General features: G+C 37.3%; 1 protein-coding gene across 7 annotated transcripts in view; it reads left to right on the plus strand.

Annotated features, from left to right (window-relative positions):
* fig4a (FIG4 phosphoinositide 5-phosphatase a) overlaps positions 1 to 21,758 on the plus strand; it is a 125,892-nt gene that overhangs the window by 55,335 nt on the left and 48,799 nt on the right. For all 7 annotated transcript variants that reach the window (XR_015517417.1, XR_015517418.1, NM_001442771.1 and 4 more), the window contains 4 exon segments: positions 1,085 to 1,130; positions 2,018 to 2,166; positions 3,230 to 3,396; positions 20,168 to 20,306. Coding sequence is in view for 5 of the 7 variants with exons in the window: in NM_001442771.1 (NP_001429700.1) it covers positions 1,085 to 1,130; positions 2,018 to 2,166; positions 3,230 to 3,396; positions 20,168 to 20,306 (501 nt within the window). In the remaining 2 variants the exon portion in view is untranslated.

Consider the following 21,758-nt stretch of genomic DNA (forward strand, 5'->3'; position numbering starts at 1 on the left):
CATTTAGGTATCGGAAAGTATCATTTAGGTATCGGAAAGTATCATTTAGGCATCAGAAAGTATCATTTAGATATCAGGAAAGTATCATTTAGGCATCAGAAAGTATCATTTAGGTATCGAAAAGTATCATTTAGGTATTGGATAGTATCATTTAGGTATCGGAAAGTATCATTTAGGTATCAGAAAGTATCCTTTAGGTATCGGAAAGTATCATTTAGGCATCAGAAAGTATCATTTAGGTATCGAAAAGTATCATTTAGGTATTGGATAGTATCATTTAGGCATCAGAAAGTATCATTTAGGTATCGGAAAGTGTCATTTAGGTATCAGGAAAGTATCATTTAGGCATCAGAAAGTATCATTTAGGTATCGAAAAGTATCATTTAGGTATTGGATAGTATCATTTAGGTATCGGAAAGTATCATTTAGGTATCAGAAAGTATCCTTTAGGTATCGGAAAGTATCATTTAGGTATCGGAAAGTATCATTTAGGTATCGGAAAGTATCATCATTTAGGTATCGGAAAGTATCATCATTTAGGTACCGGAAAGTATCGGAAAGTATCATCATTTAGGTATCGGAAAGTATCATCATTTAGGTATCGGAAAGTATCATTTAGGTATCGGAAAGTATCATTTAGGCATCAGAAAGTATCATTTAGGTATCGGAAAGTATCATTTAGGTATCGGAAAGTATCATTTAGGCATCAGAAAGTATCATTTAGGCATCAGAAAGTATCATTTAGGCATCAGAAAGTATCATTTAGGTATCGGAAAGTATCATTAAGGTATCGGAAAGTATCATTTAGGTATCGGAAAGTATCATTTAGGTATCGGAAAGTATCATTTAGATATCAGGAAAGTATCATTTAGGCATCAGAAAGTATCATTTAGGTATCGGAAAGTATAATTTAGTTATCAAAGTTTAAATATTGCCATTTTATTGAACAGTTTTGAATGATAACCATTCCTAGTGGACTAGAGGTTGCTGTGTATATAAAGACCTGTCTTTATTATTTCTAATGTTGCTATAAAGACCTGTGTTTGTATGAGCTGACCATATAAAATCTGTCTGTGTTGTTTAGGTGGGGAGATCTTGGAGGAACCGTCACACCTAATGGACGCTTACAGGTACACCAACACTACACTGTACACTTTCCTGATGCTAAAATAGGACACAAATGCTAGTGATTTTGAGGCCCACCACAATGTGACGTGGGAAAGTGGTTTTCCCTTCCGACAAAACTGATTGGCAGGCACCATGTTTCTATAATAACATGTATGCACATGTCCACAGAACATTATTTGTGCAAATAAACTGGGATTAAAATATTTGTTCCAATTCTCTGTGTTTTTTTATAAGTTTAAAGCGTTTTTAAAACAGATCATGTTTGTAATAAAGACAGTAAAATCACTATGTAATACTTAACCACTTGTGTGAGACTCATCATTTCAGAAAGGCTTGAATAAACTCCACCACAAATATATGAAACAAACCTCCTTGGTATTTTTGACTTTGTACTTTCTCTGTCACTGACTGCTGTTTATCTGACGTAACGCAGGAGAAGCAGACATGCATGTGGGAACAGTGGGCAGGGAGAACCCGCTCATTTGCATTTAAAGCCACAGGCTACAGAAACAGCTACCCTGTACTCAGACACCATATTGGGCAGATTCTGAAGGCTATAATAAATGATCTGATGGGTATTTAGAGCTGAAACTTTACAGACACATTCTGGAGACACCAAAGACTTATTTTGCATCTTGTAACAGGGGTAAAATAGGTGCTCTTTAGAATTAATACTACTTTTTTAAAAGTCCTTGAATCTGCTGTTCAAGTGTGAGAACCCTGATTATAGTCATGTTTTGATGCTCGTGTTGTTTGCTTTTTTTTTTTGAAATTCTGAATCTATAAAATTGGTCTGAAATCTCATTCTGTGTGATGTTAAAAATGTCCTAAAGTCTTAAGAAACCTGCAGATTCCCTGGAATAATAATTTCTGCTGTTTTTCTTCTCAGACGGGGGTTTTAAGGACGAACTGTGTGGACTGTCTAGACCGAACGAACACGGCTCAGTTCATGGTTGGTAAATGTGCTCTGGCGTATCAGCTCTACGCTCTCGGTATGATAGACAAACCCAAACTCCAGTTTGACACCGACTGCGTGAGGTACAGCAGAAACACTTATTCATTTATTACTATTATTATTGCTGTTGTTGTTGTTGTTGTTGTTGTTGTTATTATTATTATTATTATTATTATTATTATTATAATATTATTATTATTGTTGTTGTTGTTGTTGCTATTATTATTAGTATTATTATTGCTGTTGTTGTTGTTGTTGCTATTATTATTATTGTTGTAATTATTATAATAATAATAATTATTATTATTATTGCTATTGTTGTTGTTGATGTTGTTGTAATTATTATTGTTGTAATTATTATTATTGTTATTGCTGTTGCAATTATTATTATTATTATTATTATTATTGTTGTAGTTATTATCATCATTATAATTATTATTAATAATAATATTGTTATTATAATTATTGTTGTAATTATTATTATTATTGTTGTTGTTGTTTATTATTATTGTTGTTGATTATTATCATAATCATTATTATTATTGTAATTATTATCAATATTGTTATTAATATTATTGTTATTATTGTTGTTCTTATTATTGTTGTTGTTGTTATTGTTATTATTATTTTTTGTTATTTTTTTTTTTTTATTGTAATTAAAAGTAGTAGTATTATTATTGCTTTTATTATTATTGTTATTATTATTGTTGTTGTTGTAGTTATTATTATTATTATTATTATTATTTATTGTTATTGTTATTATTATTATTATTATTATTATTTTGCCATTGTTATTATTATTTATTATTATTATAATTTGTCTCATCATTATAATTATTTTTATCAATATTATTATTTTTTTTAATTATTATTATTGTTTATTATTATTTTTATTATTATTATTATTATTATTATTATTATTGTACTTAATATTTTAATTGTTGTTGTTTCTATTATTGTTTTTAATTATTTGTATTATTATTATTATTATTGTTTTATTAAATTGGCTTATTTGGACATTTGCCTTACAACTTCGTATTTTAAAACAATGTTTAAATCACATTTTTACTTCCAAGATTATTTGTATTTTCATTAGGCAAAGTGCTAAGCAAAGTTTAATTAATCTGTGCTTTTGTGCGTGTGCAGGTTGTTTGAGGAGCTGTATGAGGATCATGGAGACACTCTGTCTCTGCAGTATGGAGGCTCTCAGCTGGTTCATCGAGTGAAGACGTACCGTAAGATCGCGCCCTGGACGCAGCACTCCAAAGACATCATGCAGACGCTCTCCCGTTACTATAGCAATGCCTTCTCAGGTGCGCAAACCAACACCACTTTAACACTACATCATTCATTCATCATGGTGCAGCACACTTTGTAACAAACTTGCATGTGTTTTGGGTAAATCTGAACTGAATGCTGCATTTAAAAATTTTAATTATTTAATTAAAATAATTCAATTAATTAGAAATTATTAGTTTTATATAATATTTTAAATAATATTTTATAGTTATTCTTCATTCATAAAATACTAGTGCTGGGCAAAGGTTAATCTAATGAAAAATATATATTTTCACATAATATGTATGTTTGCTTGTGGCATAGTGGCTCAGTGGTTAGCACTGGGATCGAGATTGGAAACGGAGGCCACGTGAATGGTTTGTGAGCACAATTAAGTGCACTCAGCATGCCATGCCATCTAATAATTGTAGGAAACAAGTCCAAAAGGCAGTTGACTGTGTAAAACCACATAAAACAACACAGAAATATGATAAATATGCCGAGTTCAGTGGCTAATCTGCAGGATTCAGCTGAGGTGACGTGACGGCGACCAGTGAGACCTAGCTGTCACTCAAGTGGCCACGCCCTTAATTATGCAAACTTAATATAACCTAATATAAAGGAAACGGATGAGTGGGCCATTCTAACAGTGGGCTCAATTGAAATTTTCTCTATTTTGGAGCCAGGAGCGGCCAGGACTAGCGGAATTTCAGATGAATTGCAGTTTTAGTTACTTCCGTATTGGCTTCCTGAGGGAGAGCGGGAGGTTGCCGCTTGATATATACACACTTGTGTGTGCGTGTGCGTGTGTGTGTGTATATGTATGCATGTATATATGATACGCACACATGCTTACATAAAATTATACAAAATGTTTTTGTTACATCGATATTTAAATGTATTTATGATTTGTATCTTATGAATATATGTTTTATATCTAAATATAAATAAACATTTTCTTATATATACATGCATGTATATATAAATATGCACAGTACACACACTTAAGTTGTCAAAACAAACTTAATTTGGATGCAATTTATTTTTGCCCAGCTAATTTAATAGTTATTATTATTATTATTATTATTATTATTATTATTATCATCATCATTTTGTAACTAGAATGCAATATTTATAATGATATAAAAAAGTATTATAATATGTTATAATTGTTATGATAATTTATTTTAAATTAGAAAAGTAGTCAATAAAAATATACTATAAAAAAGTACATTATAAAAACTTTTATTAAATCAAATTTTCTAAATTAAGTCATATCAAAACATTTAATTTTTTTTACTTTTATTAAAGTATATATCTAAATAAAGCCATTTATATAATTTATAAATTTTATAAATTACATATGAATTATATAAAAAACAAATACAGTTGCATTTAATAATTTTATTTGATTTATTGCTGTATTTATGTATTTGTTCAAAAATACTTAACATGGTGTAGCAAATCGTTACACTCTTGCTTTGTTGAAAATTGATTTGTGAAGCACCGAATCAAGAAAGGCTGTATGAAAAATGTTAAACGCATTTTAAAAATGTAATTAATAAAAAAGTTTGTTTTATATAGTATTTTTATGTTATTATACTATATTTTTATATTGAATAAATAGTTAGCTGCTTAATTATAATTTTAAAAAGTAGTAGTTTGTTTTATTGTGTACTATTAGCAATGTAAAATAAGATCATACTTTATACAGCAGGGAACATAAGGGCGTACTCGCACTATGCTATCCGAACCGTGCCCAGGCCCATTTCCTGGATCGTTTGAGAAGTGGGAGTGCTCTGAATCGGGCTCATGGTTCACTTGTGTGTGAGTGCAAAATGCGCCAAAGCCCGAAACTGAAAGCGAGACAAGACTTTAAGGGACTGTTTGATATGGATTTATTGATCATTCTTACCGTTCAGTGAACGCAAACTGTCGTAGTTTATTACAGATGCAAACACCTCACTGCACCACAGCTGCGCCTTCTTAACTCCTGCAGCACAAGCACTATATTACTGTTTATAAGCGTCAAAAGTGGCGGATCTGTTCAGTGAAAGATTTGACTGCATGTCACTGCATATCAAACTACTTAAACGATATAACTAAAGAAATCTCCGCTGTGCTGAGCGAGAACACTTACTGAACAGCGCAGCATCGATAAAGCCTGGTTTATACTTCTGCGTCAAGTGACCGGCGTAACTCACGGCGCATGCAACGCCTGTAGCTGTGCATTTATACTTCTGCTGCTGTCTCTGTTGGTCTGCATTAACACTTCTGAAACGCTAGTTGGCAGTGAGGTGTAAATGTTCCTCTGTGTTGAGTTTCTTCGCTGTTGTTTTGCTTTTCCTGAACACATCCAGGATGTACAAGTGGCTCAAACTCGCTCATTTTGAGGCAGGAACCGGCGGACGTGCAACAACTTTAACTATGAGGTAAACACAAAACAAATCTTTCCATCCGGAGCTCCTTCACGGGACTCCACACTTGTAAACAATCGCTCCATTGGGCGCGCTGCCAGCACGCGCGGCTCTTGGTTCCGCCCAGACTCGTCAGCGCTACCAAGCCGACCAATCACAGAGCTTGCGCTACGCGTCGTTGCGACGTGTAGTTACATTTTTTGAGAGGTGCACGTCAGCGACGCCGACGGCCACGGCGAAGGGCTATGCGTCTGCGCCGTAGCATACGCCGGCGTTTGACGCAGAAGTATAAATCAGCCTTAAGCGTGGCCAGGCCCGAATGTATTGTAAGTGCGGACCATTGGGGAAGATGGGAGGAGGGACAAGCGTGCTTTGGCCTGGTTCAAGGCAACTGTACATAGTGTGAGTACGGCCTAAGTATTGAACACGTCACCATTTTTCTCAAAATACATATATGTAAAAGTGCTGTTCACTTGAATTTTTCGCCAGATGTTGGTAACAACCAAAGAAATCCATATATACAAAGAAAACGAATCTAATTAGTTTACAGGTTAAGGTATGTGTAGTAAAATGAAATAAAGCAGTATAAAAAGGGTTGAACACATGAAGAATTGAAGGTGTATTCTGGCAGGGAAAGCCTGGACAGCAGCTGAACTCTCTCTTCAGCAAGCCTCTGCCCTTCCTCAGTGTAAATGAACATCAGCTGCTTCAGTCCAACATCTACATCAGCAGGAGGATGAAGATGAACCCAGGGTGGACATTTCAACAAGACAATGATCCAAAACACAGCCAAGGAGACTCTCAGATGCTTTCAGAGACAGAAAATCAAGCTGTAGAATGGCCCAGCCACTCACCTGATCCGAATCCAATAGAAAATACAGAATAAAGCTCAGATTTGATAGACGAGACCCACAGAAGCATCAAGATTTTGACATACTGTTGAAGTCTGTGAGAAAGTCACACCTTTCACACTCAGAAACTTTCCCTGCCACATGAACTAATAAACATTTAATATCTTAATAATAAGCAAGTATTGAGCCACTAGTTAATAGTGAGAATTGGTAGTTTAAATAAAGTGTCACACTTTTGTTTAAGTAACAATTCACACCATTCACTGCTGGCTTATTACCTTCTTATTATTAAGATATGAACTGTTTATTATCACTCATAATGTATGAAATCATCCTACATCACTAATAATACCCAATAAACTCAACACAAACTATTAATAAGCAGCTAATGAGTAGTTTGTTGAGCTAAAAGTCTTAGTTAATGCATAATAAATGACTGAAAGTGTTAGAGTATTGCTCCTATTTGATTCCGTGCACATATTTCATGCCTTTGGAGCAGGTTTAAACCCTAGATTCTCATTTCAGTAATTAAAAAAATATCTTTTCACATTTACAGCTCAATCATCACAGATTATTCCTCATTTCTGCACTCGGCCGTCCACAGAAATGTGCGAATTACATAATGCGATGTTAATGTGTCACGTTTCATAAGTTAATGATGGTCTGGAGCTGCTCTGCTCCTCCACCCACATGCTCCGCTTCATCAATTATTCATGTCTGCCTTTGTGCTGATGTGTGCATTACAATTATTACATTTATTCTCCGCACAAGCGGCCGATCTCACATGCGCTTTACCGAAGCAGACGCTGTGAAACGTGCTCATGCGCCACATGCCGTCGTGTGTTGTTATTCTGCACGCTGAATTCAATTGAACTGCATTGTCAATCGGAGGAGCCTTTTGATATTTTATGTGTTTATTTTCCTTCACAGTTGTTGCTGTAATGGTGATTTTTCTAACATGATTGCTTCTTTTATTTGTGCTTTGCTTTGCTATGCTTTTGGCATTGGGAGAGCAGTAGCTGGTGTTGGATGTTATCGTTTGTAAAGTAACTAGATACTCTAATTAAATTACTTAAATTCATTTTTATGCCAATTTAAATTGGAATAGAATATATTAGAATAGAATAAATTGGAATGGAGTGGAATATAAATGGAATTAACTTTATTGGATTGGGTGGAGAGGAAGTGGAATGGAATGGAGTGGAAGAGAACAACCTTGGATATAATGGAATGGAATGGAGTGGAGTTGAATGGAATGGAATAGAACAGCAGGGAATGGAATAGATTGAAATGAAGTGGAGTTGAGTGGAGTGGAATAGAAAAACATGGAATATAATAGAATGGATTGGAATGGAGTGCAGTTGAATGGAATGGAATAGAACAGCATGGAATGGACTATAATGGAATGGATTGGATTGGATTGGAATGGAGTGGAGTTGAATGGAATGGAATAGAACAGCATGGAATGGAATAGATTGAAATGGAGTGGAGTTGAATGGAGTGGAATAGAAAAACATGGAATATATTGGAATGGAATAGATTGGAATGGAGTGCAGTTGAATGGAATGGAATAGAACAGCATGGAATGGAATATGATGGAATGGATTGGAATGGAGTGGAGTTGAATGGAATGGAATGGAATAGAACAGCATGGAATGGACTATAATGGATTGGAATGGAATGGAATAGAACAGCATGGAATGGACTATAATGGAATGGATTGGAATGGAGTGGAGTTGAATGGAATGGAATAGAACAGCATGGAATGAAATAAAATGGAATGGAATGGATTGGAATGGAATGGGATAGAACAGCATGGAATGGAATATAATGGAATGGAATGGATTGGAATGGAATGGGATAGAACAGCATGGAATGGAATATAATGGAATGGATTGGAATGGAGTGGAGTTGAATGGAATGGGATAGAACAGCATGGAATGGAATATAATGGATTGGAATGGAGTGGAATGGAGTGGAGTTGAATGGAATGGGATAGAACAGCATGGAATGGACTATAATGGAATGGATTGGAGTTGAATGGAATGGAATAGAACAGCATGGAATGGAATATAATGGAATGGAGTGGAGTTGAATGGAATGGAATAGAACAGCATGGAATGGAATATAATGGAATGGATTTGAATGGAGTTGAATGGAATGGAATAGAACAGCATGGAATGGAATATAATGGAATGGATTGGAATGGAGTGAAGTTGAATGGAATGGAATAGAACAGCATGGAATGGACTATAATGAAATGGATTGGAATGGAGTGGAGTTGAATGGAATGGAATAGAACAGCATGGAATGGACTATAATGGAATGGAATAGGATAGAACAGCATGGAATGGAATATAATGGATTGGAATGGAATGGAGTGGAATGGAGTGGAGTTGAATGGAATGGGATAGAACAGCATGGAATGAAATATAATGGAATGGATTGGAATGGAGTGGAGTTGAATGGAATGGAATAGAACAGTATGGATTGGACTATAATGGAATGGAATGGATTGGAATGGAATGGGATAGAACAGCATGGAATGGAATAGATTGCAATGGAATAGATTGGAATGGAGTTGAATAGAATGGAACAGCATGGCATGTAATATACATTCCGTGCATCTGCCTCATGCTGAATGCTGAAGTCCAGTCGCAACAGGCTGTCATCAGTCCAATCAACACAGATTAGCTTTGCGCTAAGGAGGGGTTTGGGAACAAATGAATCACTGAGCGAGAACGCAGGAGAAGACTGGGATAAATAGGTAAAAATAAATGCAGATTACAAGACAATGAAAGTGTTTTTTGACCTTGCACGCAAATCAGCCTGTTGTTGGAGACCCCCAGAACCAAAATATGATCCTTTTTAATGTATAATAGGGGCTCTTTTAATGAGTGATTCACATTTTGTATATTTCTGTATAATAGATTCCTTTATGCAGGACTGCACAATCAGCCGGTGCTTTCAGATGTAGAAGGATTGTCTGGTTTGTGAGTTTGCACTTTTGATAGTAAAACTGTAGTTTCATCTCCAGCATGCTATCACTGGTCCTCTGTTTATCCGTCTATTTATCATGAATGTAAAGTTCAAATAATTCAAAAGAGTGGTTTTCTGCTGAAGTTGAGCAGAAAGCAGATAAACATCCTCTCTCTGCCTGCAACGCTTCAGTAACGCATGTCAGAAAACTGATGATTTCAACACATACAGTAAATGCGCTGTTTGACCAGCTCATATGAGATTAATAGCATCCCACCTTTTGTGATTTGGTCCTAAAAAGTCCTAAAGAGTTAATTATTATTATTCCCGTGTTCTTATACATTATGGTGTACTTCTGTTGTCATTATATATGCTACCGTGCATCTGGAAAGTATTGATGTCGCTTCACTTTTTTCTCATGTTTTTATGTTACAGCCCTATTCCGAAATTGATTAAATTGGTTGATTTCCTCAACATTCTACACACAATCCCCCATAATGACAATGTGAACAAAGAGTTTTTGAAAGTGTTGTAAATTTAATAAAATGAAAAAGTTGTTAAATGACATGTACATCAGTATTCACAGCCTTTGGCGTGGTCATCCCGAGGTCCTCAGATTATGCGGAGTCACTGATTGGATCCAAGACCAGTGACAAGATGAACCCAAGGATTCCATATCCGGGACCAGGCCATATCCTGAGCTGCTGCTGCGCTGATGGTTGTGGGGAGTGGAGGACATGTGTCTGATTCCAGCGACGCTCCAGGGACAGACGAGTCTTCGCTGAGGCCATCTTCCAGCTTAAACTACGGCGAATGAAGCTCTGCACAAGACTTTTGGCCAGCGGAGAAATTAAAATGGTCGTGCCCAACTGAGTCTGGTTCTCTCAAGGTTTTTTTTCTTCACTCCCATCAGCTGAAGTTTTTTTTCCCTCTCCGCTGTCGCCACTGCCTCGCATGGTTCAGGATTGGTAGAGCTACGCATCGATGAATTTGCTCTTCAGTGTTTGAACTCTCAGTAATGATTAAATCACACTGAACAGAGCTAAACTGAACTGAACTGAACTTAAACACTTAAAACTGAACTACACTGTTCCAGTTACTATGACCATTTATGTGAAGCTGCTTTGACACAATCTACATTGTAAAAGCGCTATACAAATAAAGCTGAATTGAATTGAATTGAAGCTCTAAACTGAGCTAGTTTACATTGTTTCCACTGATCATTCTGGAGATGTTTCAGCAACATTGGAGTTCACCTGTGCTCAATTCAGCAGATGGATTTTATTTGAAAAGGCTACACCTGTCTATATGAGGGCCCAGGGCACAAACCAAGCATGAAGACAAAGGAATTGTCTGTAGACCTCTGAGGCAGGATTGTCTCGAGGCACATGGCTGGGGAAGGTTACCGAAACATTTCTGCTGCTCTAAAAGTTCCACTGAGCACAGCGGCCTCCATCATCTGTAAGTGGAAGATGTTGAACCACCAGGACTCTTCCTAGAGCTGGCCGGACATCTAAGCTGAGTGATCGGGAGAGAAGAGCCTTAAGCAGGTCGCACACCAGAAGCGCTGCGCAGCGCGCCACGCAGCGCCATGCATTTTAGAATTGTAAACATAGGTTTCTATCAGAATACACACACCGGCGCCGCAAGTCGGCGGCTGTCGGCGGCGCCCGGCCACGGCTTCATTTTTCAGCCGGGCCACAGAGCGCCATCTGATTAGTTTCATGTTAAATATCATTTGAATGTGCGCGTCTGGTGTGTGATACTTTAAACGGTCATGTGCGTGCCGTGTCGCGGCACCGAGCGGCGCTTCTGGTGTGCGACCTGCTTTTGTCAGGGAGGTGATCAATAACCTGATGGTCACTCTGTCTGAGCTCCAGCATTCTTCTGTGGAGAGAGGAGAACCTTACAGAAGGACAACCATCTGTGCAGCAATCCACCAATCAGGCCTGTATGGTAGAGCGGCCAGACGGAAGACACTCCCCGCCTGGAGTTTGCATCTGAAGGACTCTCAGAGCATCAGAAACTAAACTCTCTGCTCTGATGAGACTCAAACTGAACTGTTTGGAGTGAACGCCAGGCGTTACGTTTGGAGAACAGCAGGCAGCGCTCATCAGCAGGCTAACAGCATCCCTACAGTGAAGCATGGTGGTGTTGGCATCATGCTGTGGGGATGTTCTTCAGCAGCAGGAACTGGAAGACTAGTCAGGATAGAGGGAAAGATGAATGCAGCGATGTACAGAGACATCCTGAATGAAGACCTGCACAAGAGTGCTCTTGACCTCAGACTGGGGCGACGCTTCATCTTCCAGCAGGACAATGACCCAAAGCACACCGCCAAAATATCAATGGAGTGTCTTCACAATGACTCGGGGAATGTCCTTGAGTGGCCCAGCCAGAGCCCAGACCTAAATCCTATTGAGCATCTCTGGAGAGATCTGAAAATGGCTGCACACCGTCACTTCCCATCCAACCTGATAGAGCTTGAGAGGTACTGCAAAGAGGAACGGCCGAATATTCCCAAAGACAGCTGTGCCAAGATTGTGGCTTGAGGCTGTAATCACTGACAAATGTGCATCAACCAAGTATTGAGCAAAGGCTGTGGATACTGATGCACATGTGATTTATCAGCTTTTTATTTTTAATAAATTTGCAGCAATTTCAAAAGCTCTTTGTTCACATTGTCATTATGGGAGAATGTTGAGTGAATACATGAATTTAATCCATTTTGGAATAAGTATTTAACATAAACGGATGTGGAAAAAGTGAAGCGCTATCAATACTTTCCAGATGCACTGTAAATGCATATATTAAGTTACGTAAATATAAGTCATATAATTCGAAACACAGTTTATCATATCACTTTTATGCTGATGATTCACAGCTCTACTTTCCCGCTTCTGTTTGTCGATCCAGATGTGACCTCTAGCATACTCGATCAGTTTGGTTATTTATTTTATAATGCTGATGACTGTATCAAAAATCTGTTTAATTATTTTGCTCCAGTTTGAGGAATACACTATCAATAACCTGATTTCAGTGCATGTGTGTTTTCAGCGTCTCCAGGTGGTCATGCATCTCATTGGCGGATTGTGAGTTTTTGTTTGGGATTAATCACTGTATGTCACATTGTTGAGTTTCTCCTAAAACTCTCTTTGTACGTTGCCGGCGTCATTGGTTGCTCTTGGGAGCCGCGTGTGCGCATGTTGTCGTCTGCGCTGAGTTTATTGCTTCATGTTCTCATAATAAAATTAATGTTATGATTTTGGGATATGAGTGAACTCTAATGTAGCTGTTATTGTCGTTTGGTTAATTGACGAAGGCGCCACTTTCCAATCAACTGCTGTAATTATGCTACGCCTCTGTGGACAGTTTCAGCATTAGTGTGTGTCTGCTCTGGGGTGTATTCCAGAAAGCAAGGTTGTCTTATCATTTGCTGAACACTGAACTGTTGATTCACCCTAAAACATTGCTAATTCGAGGTTTGCTGATTGCAGAATGGCTCCTTTGATTTAAGGGGACCTATTATGTCCGTTTTTACAAGATGTAAAATGCGTCTCTGATGTGCTTAGAGTGTGTAGTGAAGTTTTAGCTCAACATACCACACTAGTAAAGTTTTCTAACTCTTTAAAAAGGACTCTTTTAGGCTTTGATCCTAATTGTGGTGTTTTGGTGACTGTTGCTTTAAATTTAAATGAGATTGTGCTCTTTTCAGAAGAGGGCGGAGCTACAAATGCCCATGTGTCAGCATAGGAGATATATCCAGCTGCAGGCCCGCAGCACACGTTTTAGGCACACACAATTTAGGCAAACCATATATGGTCGCACCTATTGAATTTCACAAGTATGGTTTCCCATTTCAGTCATTATTATTATTATTATTATTATTATTGTATCGTTACGATCATTTTAACATCTCTGCAGTTTCTGAACTCAAATTATGTAAATAAAATTAATGGGTTAAAGACACTTATGACTTTAGTCATGTGTCCACATACACAAAGAAAACATTATAGACGTCTAATTGTTGGATTAAGTGTAATAAACTAATTCAAGATCTTAATATTATCATACTTGGTTAAAATCACTTTGTTGTAAAATATAAAAAAAGAAAACAATAATATGTCACTTTAAAATAAATTAGCCTACTATAGTTAATCGTTAATCATTTAAACTATATATAAATATATATATATATATAAAATACATTTTTATTATATATATATATATATATACATATATATATATATATATATATATACATATATATATATATATATATATATATATATATATATATATATATATATATATATATATATATACATACATACACAATATATATATATATATATATATATATATATATATATATATATATATATACATACACAATATATATATATATATATATATATATATATATATATATATATATATATATATATATACATACACAATATATATACATATACATACATATATATATATATATATATATATATATATATATATATATATATATATATATATATATATATATATATATGTATGTATATATATATATATATATATATATATATATATATATATATATATATATATATGTATGTATATCATGCTGATATAGGTGCAGATCTTAATTTCTGTAAACAGTTTGTTTTTAGCCAGTAGTTTAATAATGATATAAAAACAGGGCGTGTCATCATGATTGACAGTTGTGATTGACAGTTTCTCTAAGCAGACCGTCTGAGCTTCGGGAGGAGATTGAACTGTTATTTTTCCATTTCTGTGTTATTTTACCATAATAAATGAGTTCAGCAGTAAACTACAGTTTCTGACATAAAGGATCTGGTGGAACACTGTTTATACGGTAAGGTCAGGGCTTTATCAGGCTTTATTATTAGTTTGCTGATACACACCTAACCTAGCCATGAGGGGGAAAATACAGGAGACCACTATCTAGCAGTAATTCTATTTATGGGTCTGAAATAATAATTAGGAAGACAAAAAAAAATGTTAGCCGATCTCCACATTAAACATTATTCGAACTTGATTTACAAATTAATCCAAAATAAAGAAAAAGTAAGAAAGGCAAAAATATAATATTTACGATATATACAACACTGAGACAAATACAAAGATGGAGAAAAAACAGAAGAGCTGACAGAAGGGATGCGGGCAGCACTAAAGAAATGAAAAGAACAAAACCCAAACTAAATCCAACTTCCCAGAAGCATCTAGCTAACTAACTATGTGAAAACAAAATAATTAACACGCGAAGAGTAGACAGTTAGGACTCGGAAAACTATCTATCCAAAAGGTACAAGGGGTGGCGCTCGCCCCTAACCTGATGTACTATACAGAAGAGTAGTCCTAAGTGTTGCAAAATGTATGTCACGTGACCGTCTTACCTGTCCGCTTCGTGCAAGCCTCATAAACAACGTAAACGGAGAAAATAGTTATGGATAAAGTGCACACAGAAACGGGCAACAACAAAATACACAGTTAGACGGGGTTCTTTCTAAACGCAACACAATAACACAAACACATAACAAGCGGAAAAAGCAGAGAAAGAGAAGTCATGGGCTAGTGAGTGGTCTGATGCACGCTTTTATGACGGGTGGTCTTTGCTTATTGGATGTGATGTAAGAGTGACGTAACCGGGTAGGAAATGACTGACAGCGGAATCGACCAATGAACGGAACCTGAGAATAATGAAAGCAGATATGGGAGAACAGAGCGAGAGAGAACAAAAAACACAAACAGAGCACAAATAACACAAATACACAACATTTACATCCTTGTTTACGTCCTACATACCATTAACGCTAGAAACTGTGCATGAAGTTGTGCACTTGCAGGTTGTGGCTCACAATCCACAGCATCATCTATTGAGCTACTTCTTTGAGGAGTTCAGCCGAATCCAGCACTGAACTGGGAGAGATTCATTCATTCATTTACTCATTTTCTTGTCGGCTTAGTCCCTTTATTAATTCAGGGTCACAACAGAGGAATGGACCGCCAACTTATCCAGCAAGTTTTTAAGCAGCGGATGCCCTTCCAGCCGCAACCCATCTCTGGGAAACATCCACACAAACATTCACTGTGGACAATTTAGCCTATAATTCACCTGTACCGCATGTGTTTGGACTGTGGGGGAAACCGGAGCACCCGGAGGAAACCCACGCAAATGCAAGGAGAACATGCAAACTCCACACAGAAACGCCAACTGAGCCGAGGCTCGAACCAGCGACCTTCTTGCTGTGAGGCGACAGCACTACCTACTGCGCCACTGCTTTGCCCGCTAGAGCTATATCTTTATTGTAATCTTCTGGAACATCCTTATTTTTTGTGTCGTTTAGAAGCCAAATACAGAAACAGAAGAAGCTCTGAGGAAATAGCAGCGTTTTAGCTTTCTCTGCCATAGCATTACATCGCCTCTGGCCACTCCCCTTCATATGTTTTTTTTGTTGTTGTTGTAGTCCCCAAACTTTGTTCGCTGTAGACTTTGCTAAGCTAACTCTGTAAAAGCTAATGTCTCCCCTTTTCATTGAACTTTGAGCATCTTACATTCAGAGATGCTGTTTATGTTCACACAGCTACATTTCACATTGACTACAGTTTAACATATGATATTGTAGTGGACCACCCCTTTAAAACACCCAGAAATCACCAGTTGAAGACACAATAAAGCATGCTGTTAACCAGGTGTTTTTTTTTTTACTGTTACAGCTACACGCACTGAAGCACTGCATGTGTTATTGATTAGCTGTGTGATGCGGATTATTGTGTCATCATAACCTGCACATCTTCACCTGTTCTCTGCATGTCATTTTCAGACTGAATAGATGTTAATGAGACGTCTAGCTCCTGCCTTTGACTTGTCTGTGTGAATTAAGGACACGGCGACATGATTTAGGCTCAAAGAAATCACTGACAAATCATAGACTATTAGGGAAAACATGATGGCAGACACATGCCCACTTCCTTTAGTCATATTTATATATATATATATATATATATATTTATATATATAGACAATGTATTTTGGTGCATGCTTGACCACCGGACATCTTTAAAAACAGAAAGATGATGTTTAAATAAAAATACTAATATTAATATAACACTATAATTAATATAACTAATATATATTTACTTAATACTTGTACATACACTCACCGGCCACTTTATTAGGTACACCTGTCCAACTGCTCATTAATGCAAACTTCTGATTAGTCAATCACATGGCAGCAGCTCAATGCATTTAGGCATGTAGACATAGTCAAGAGGATCTACTGCAGTTCAAAGCGAGCATCAGAATGGGGAAGAAAGGGGATTTAAGAGACTTTGAACGTGGCATGGTTGTTGGTGCCAGACGGGCTGCTCTGAGTATTTCAGAAACTGCTGAACTACTGGGATTTTCATGCACAACCATCTCTAGGCTTTACAGAGAATGCTCCGACAAAGAGGAAATATCCAGTGAGCGGCAGTTCTGTGGGCGCAAATGCCTTGTTGATGCCAGAGGTCAGAGGAGAATGGCCAGACTGGTTCCAGCTGATAGAAAGGCAACAGTAACTCAAATAAGCACTCGTTACAACCGAGCTCTGCAGAAGAGCATCTCTGAACACACAACACGTCCAACCTTGAGGCGGATGGGCTACAGCAGCAGAAGAGCACACCGGGTGCCGCTCCTGTCAGCTAAGAACAGGAAACTGAGGCTACAATTCACACAGACTCACCAAAACTGCACAATAGAGGATTGGAGAAGCGTTGCCTGCTCTGATGAGTCTCCATTTCTGCTGACACATTCAGATGCTCGGGTCAGAATTTTCATCAACAACATGAAAGCATGGATCATCCTGCCTTGTATCAGTGGTTCAGGCTGGTGGTGGTGGTGTAATGGTGTGCGGGAGATTTTCTTTGGGTTCATTAGTACCAATTGAGCATCAACGCCACAGCCTACCTGAGTATTGCTGCTGACCATGTCCATCCCTTTATGAGCACAGTGTCTCCATCTTCTGATGGCTACTTCCAGCAGGATAACGCAGCATGTCATAAAGCTCAATCATCTCAGACTGGTTTCTTGAACATGACAATGAGTTCACTGTACTCAAATGGCCTCCACAGTCACCAGAGCTCAATCCAATTGAGCAGCTTTGGGATGTGGTGGAACGGGAGATTGGCATCATGGATGTGCAGCCGAAAAAGTAATAAGCAAAATTAGTTTGAATTGTCTCCAGAATAGACCAATGATATACAGTGACTTGCCTAATTACCCTAACTTTACCCTAATTAACCTAGTGAATCCTTTTAACGTCTCTTTAAGCCGAACACTAGTGTCTTGAAGAATATTTAGTCTAATATGATGTGCTGTCATCATGACAAAGAGAAAAGAAATCAGTATTTACAAATTAGTTATTAAAAGTGTGTGTGTGTGTGTGTGTGTGTGTGTGTGTGTGTGTGTGTGTGTGTGTGTGTGTGTGTGTGTGTGTGTGTGTGTGTGTGTGTGTGTGTGTGTTTAATTTGAATACTCGTCTTCTCTCCTTCACTCATATTGATGCAGAAAGGTTTTTAGATGCTCTTCAGTCTCCGTCTCCTCGTTTGTCCTCTTTTTTTTTTTTCAGATTGTCTGTTATATTTGTAGCTCATCTCTCAGCTCTTCTTTAAGTCTAATGATCTGTAATTTTATCTTCAAACATTAAATGCTGGATTCGACTGGAGAATCTCAAGCGCCCGCTCAAATTCTGACTCAAATTACAGAAAATCAAGACTATTTTAATATCAGTCTGAGATTTAGCAACTATATAAAAGGAAAGTTTTAAAAAATGAACAAATGAATGAATAAATAGTTAAATTAATTAAATGATGAATTAACAGTTAAATAAAGAAGTTAAATAGTTAAAAAGTTAATAGTTAAATATATGAATAGTTAAATAGATAAATGATTCAAATAATTAATTAATTTATAGTTAAATAAAATGTATTGTTAAATAAAATTTAAATAAATAAATTATTTAATAGTTTAATACATAAATATATAATTTAAAAAAGTTAATTAAATAAATAGTTACATAAAAAATTGTAAAGTAAATAAATGAAAAGTTAAATAAATAATTAAATGAAGAAATAGTTAAGTAAATAATTAAGTAGTTAAATAAATAAATAATTGCATGAAAGAGTTTATTAAAGAAATAAATAGGTAAATAAATAAATAATTAAATGAATAAATAAATAAATAGTTAAGTAAATAAATAGATTAATAAATAAATAGTTAAATAAAAAATAGTTAATTAAATAAATAGAGTTAAATAAATAAATAAACAGTTAATTAAATCAATAATTAAATAAATAAATAGATAAGTAAATAAATAGTTAAGTAAATACATAAATAATAAATCCATATGAAACAGTCTCTTAACAGTCACATCTTTCAGTTTCGGGCTTTGGCGCGTTTTGCACTCACACACAAGCATACCGCACCAAAGCCCAAGTGAACCATGCCTGAGCCCGATTTAGCGCACTCACACTTCTCAAACAATCCGGGAAACGGGTCTGGGCAGGGTATGGATAGCATAGTGTGAGTAGGCCCTTACTGTTCAGTGAAAGCAAACTGCCGTAGTTTTTTAGGGCCTACTCACACTATGCTATCTGGACCATGCCCAGACCCGTTTCCCGGATCGTTTGTGAAGTGTGAGTGCTCTGAATGTCCATGATGTAAGTGTGCCCAGGCCTGAATGTAATGTGATTGCTGGCCGTCAGGGGAAACGGGAGGGGGGACAAGGGTGCTTTGGCCCGGTTCGAGGCAACTGTACATTGTCGGCCTTTTTTTTTCTTTTTTTTTTTTGTGGAGGACGAATTACACATTTGTCAATTTTTGTGGTCTGCCAGGTGATAAAATGAACTAAGGCAACATGATCGTTCTACTAATTGTCCACTGCTAATTGTTTTTTTAAATACAACGGACCCCCCCACAGAGCTTGCTGAGGCCTCCTTGTGGGCCGGGACCGCCTTGTTGGGAACCGCTGGTGTAATGCATTCACAACATTCACACTTCCATCAATTCAGACAATATTGGTAAACAACACTGGAAGAAATGCTTACAGTGACATTTAAAGGCTTCACTAGGTTAATTAGGTTGACTAGGCAGGTTAGGGTAATTAGGCAAGTTATTGTATAATGATGGTTTGTTCTGTGGACTTTCAAAAAAATAACTTAAAGGGGCTAATAATATCGACATTAAAATGGTGATTAAAAAAATTAAAAACTGCTTTTATTCTAGCCGAAATCAAACAAATAAGACTTTATTCAGAAGAAAAAATATTATCAGACATACTGTGAACATTTCCTGAATCTGTTCAACATCATTTGGGAAATATTAAAAAAATAAATAAATAAAAGGGGGCTATTTATTCTGACTCCAACTGTATATTCATTATACCATCAGTAAAACAACAGGTCGTGTATTCCAATATAATGTACAGTATCTGTAAAATAATGCATGCAACATGTAAAGTAATGTAATATAATGTGTGTGTGTGTGTGTGTGTGTGTCTCAGATGCAGACCGTCAGGACGCTATAAACCTGTTCCTGCAGGTCTTCCAGCCATCAGAGACAAAACCACACCTGTGGGAGCTGCCGACAGACTTCTACCTGCACCACAGTAACACGATGACCCTGCCGCACCACAGACACAGGTAACACACACAGTTTGCTTGCTGGCCTCAGTGTTGCGCATGTCACTTGGTGGCTTGTGTGAGTGGGACGGTAACTGTTTTTTTTTTTTTTTAAATACGCTCACCGGCCACTTTATTAGGTACACCTTACTAGTATCCTGTTGGACACCCTTTACCTTCAGAACTGCCTTAATCCTTCGTGTCTGGGATTCAACAAGATACTGGAAATAATCCCTCAGAGATTTTGCTCCATATTGACATGATAGCATCACACAGTTGCTGCAGATTTGTCGGCTGCACATCCATGATGCCAATCTCCCGTTCCACCACATACCAAAGCTGCTCTATTGGATTGAGCTCTGGTGACTGTGGAGGCCATTTGAGTACAGTGAACTCATTGTCATGTTCAAGAAACCAGTCTGAGATGATTGAGCTTTATGACATGGTGCGTTATCCTGCTGGAAGTAGCCATCAGAAGATGGAGACACTGTGCTCATAAAGGGATGGACATGGTCAGCAGCAATACTCAGGTAGGCTGTGGCGTTGACACCATGCTCGATTGGTACTAATGAACCCAAAGTGTGACAAGAAAATCTCCCCCACACCATTACACCACCACCACCAGCCTGAACCACTGATACAAGACAGGATGGATCCATGCTTTCATGATGTTGAGGCCAAATTCTGACCCGAGCATCCGAATGTGTGAGCAGAAATGGAGACTCATCAGAGCAGGCAACGTTTCTCCAGTCTTCTATTGTCCAGTTTTGGTGAGTCTGTGTGAATTGTAGCCTCAGTTTCCTGTTCTTAGCTGACAGGAGCGGCACCCGGTGTGCTCTTCTGCTGCTGTAGCCCATCCGTCTCAAGGTTGGACGTGTTGTGTGTTCAGAGATGCTCTTCTGCAGAGCTCGGTTGTAGCGAGTGCTTATTTGAGTTACTGTTGCCTTTCTATCAGCTGGAACCAGTCTGGCCATTCTCCTCTGACCTCTGGCATCAACAAGGCATTTGCGCCCACAGAACTGTTGCTCACTGGATATTTCCTCTTTGTCGGAGCATTCTCTGTAAAGCCTAGAGATGGTTGTGCGTGAAAATCCCAGTAGATCAGCAGTTTCTGAAATACTCAGAGCAGCCCGTCTGGCAGCAACAACCATGCCATGTTCAAAGTCTCTTAAAACCCCTTTCTTCCCCATTCTAATGCTCGCTTTGAACTGCAGCAGATCGTCTTGACCATGTCTACATGCCTAAATGCATTGAGCTGCTGCCATGTGATTGGCTGGTTAGAAATTTGCGTTGACAAGCAGGTGTACCTAATAAAGTGGCCGGTGAGTGTACACTATTTGCTAGCATAAGCTTAGAATTTTGTGTGAGTTGGTGCTCTTTTGCTCTATGGTCAGTGCAGTAAGTGACTGTATTATCATCAATAACGTTACTTGTTGAGCACAAAAGTTTGCAACATAACAAAATGATAACAAA

The sequence above is a fragment of the Danio rerio genome, chromosome 20 (genome assembly GCF_052040795.2).
Source record: "Danio rerio strain M-AB ecotype USA chromosome 20, GRCz13ab, whole genome shotgun sequence".
In the NCBI taxonomy this organism is placed as follows: Eukaryota; Metazoa; Chordata; class Actinopteri; order Cypriniformes; family Danionidae; genus Danio; species Danio rerio.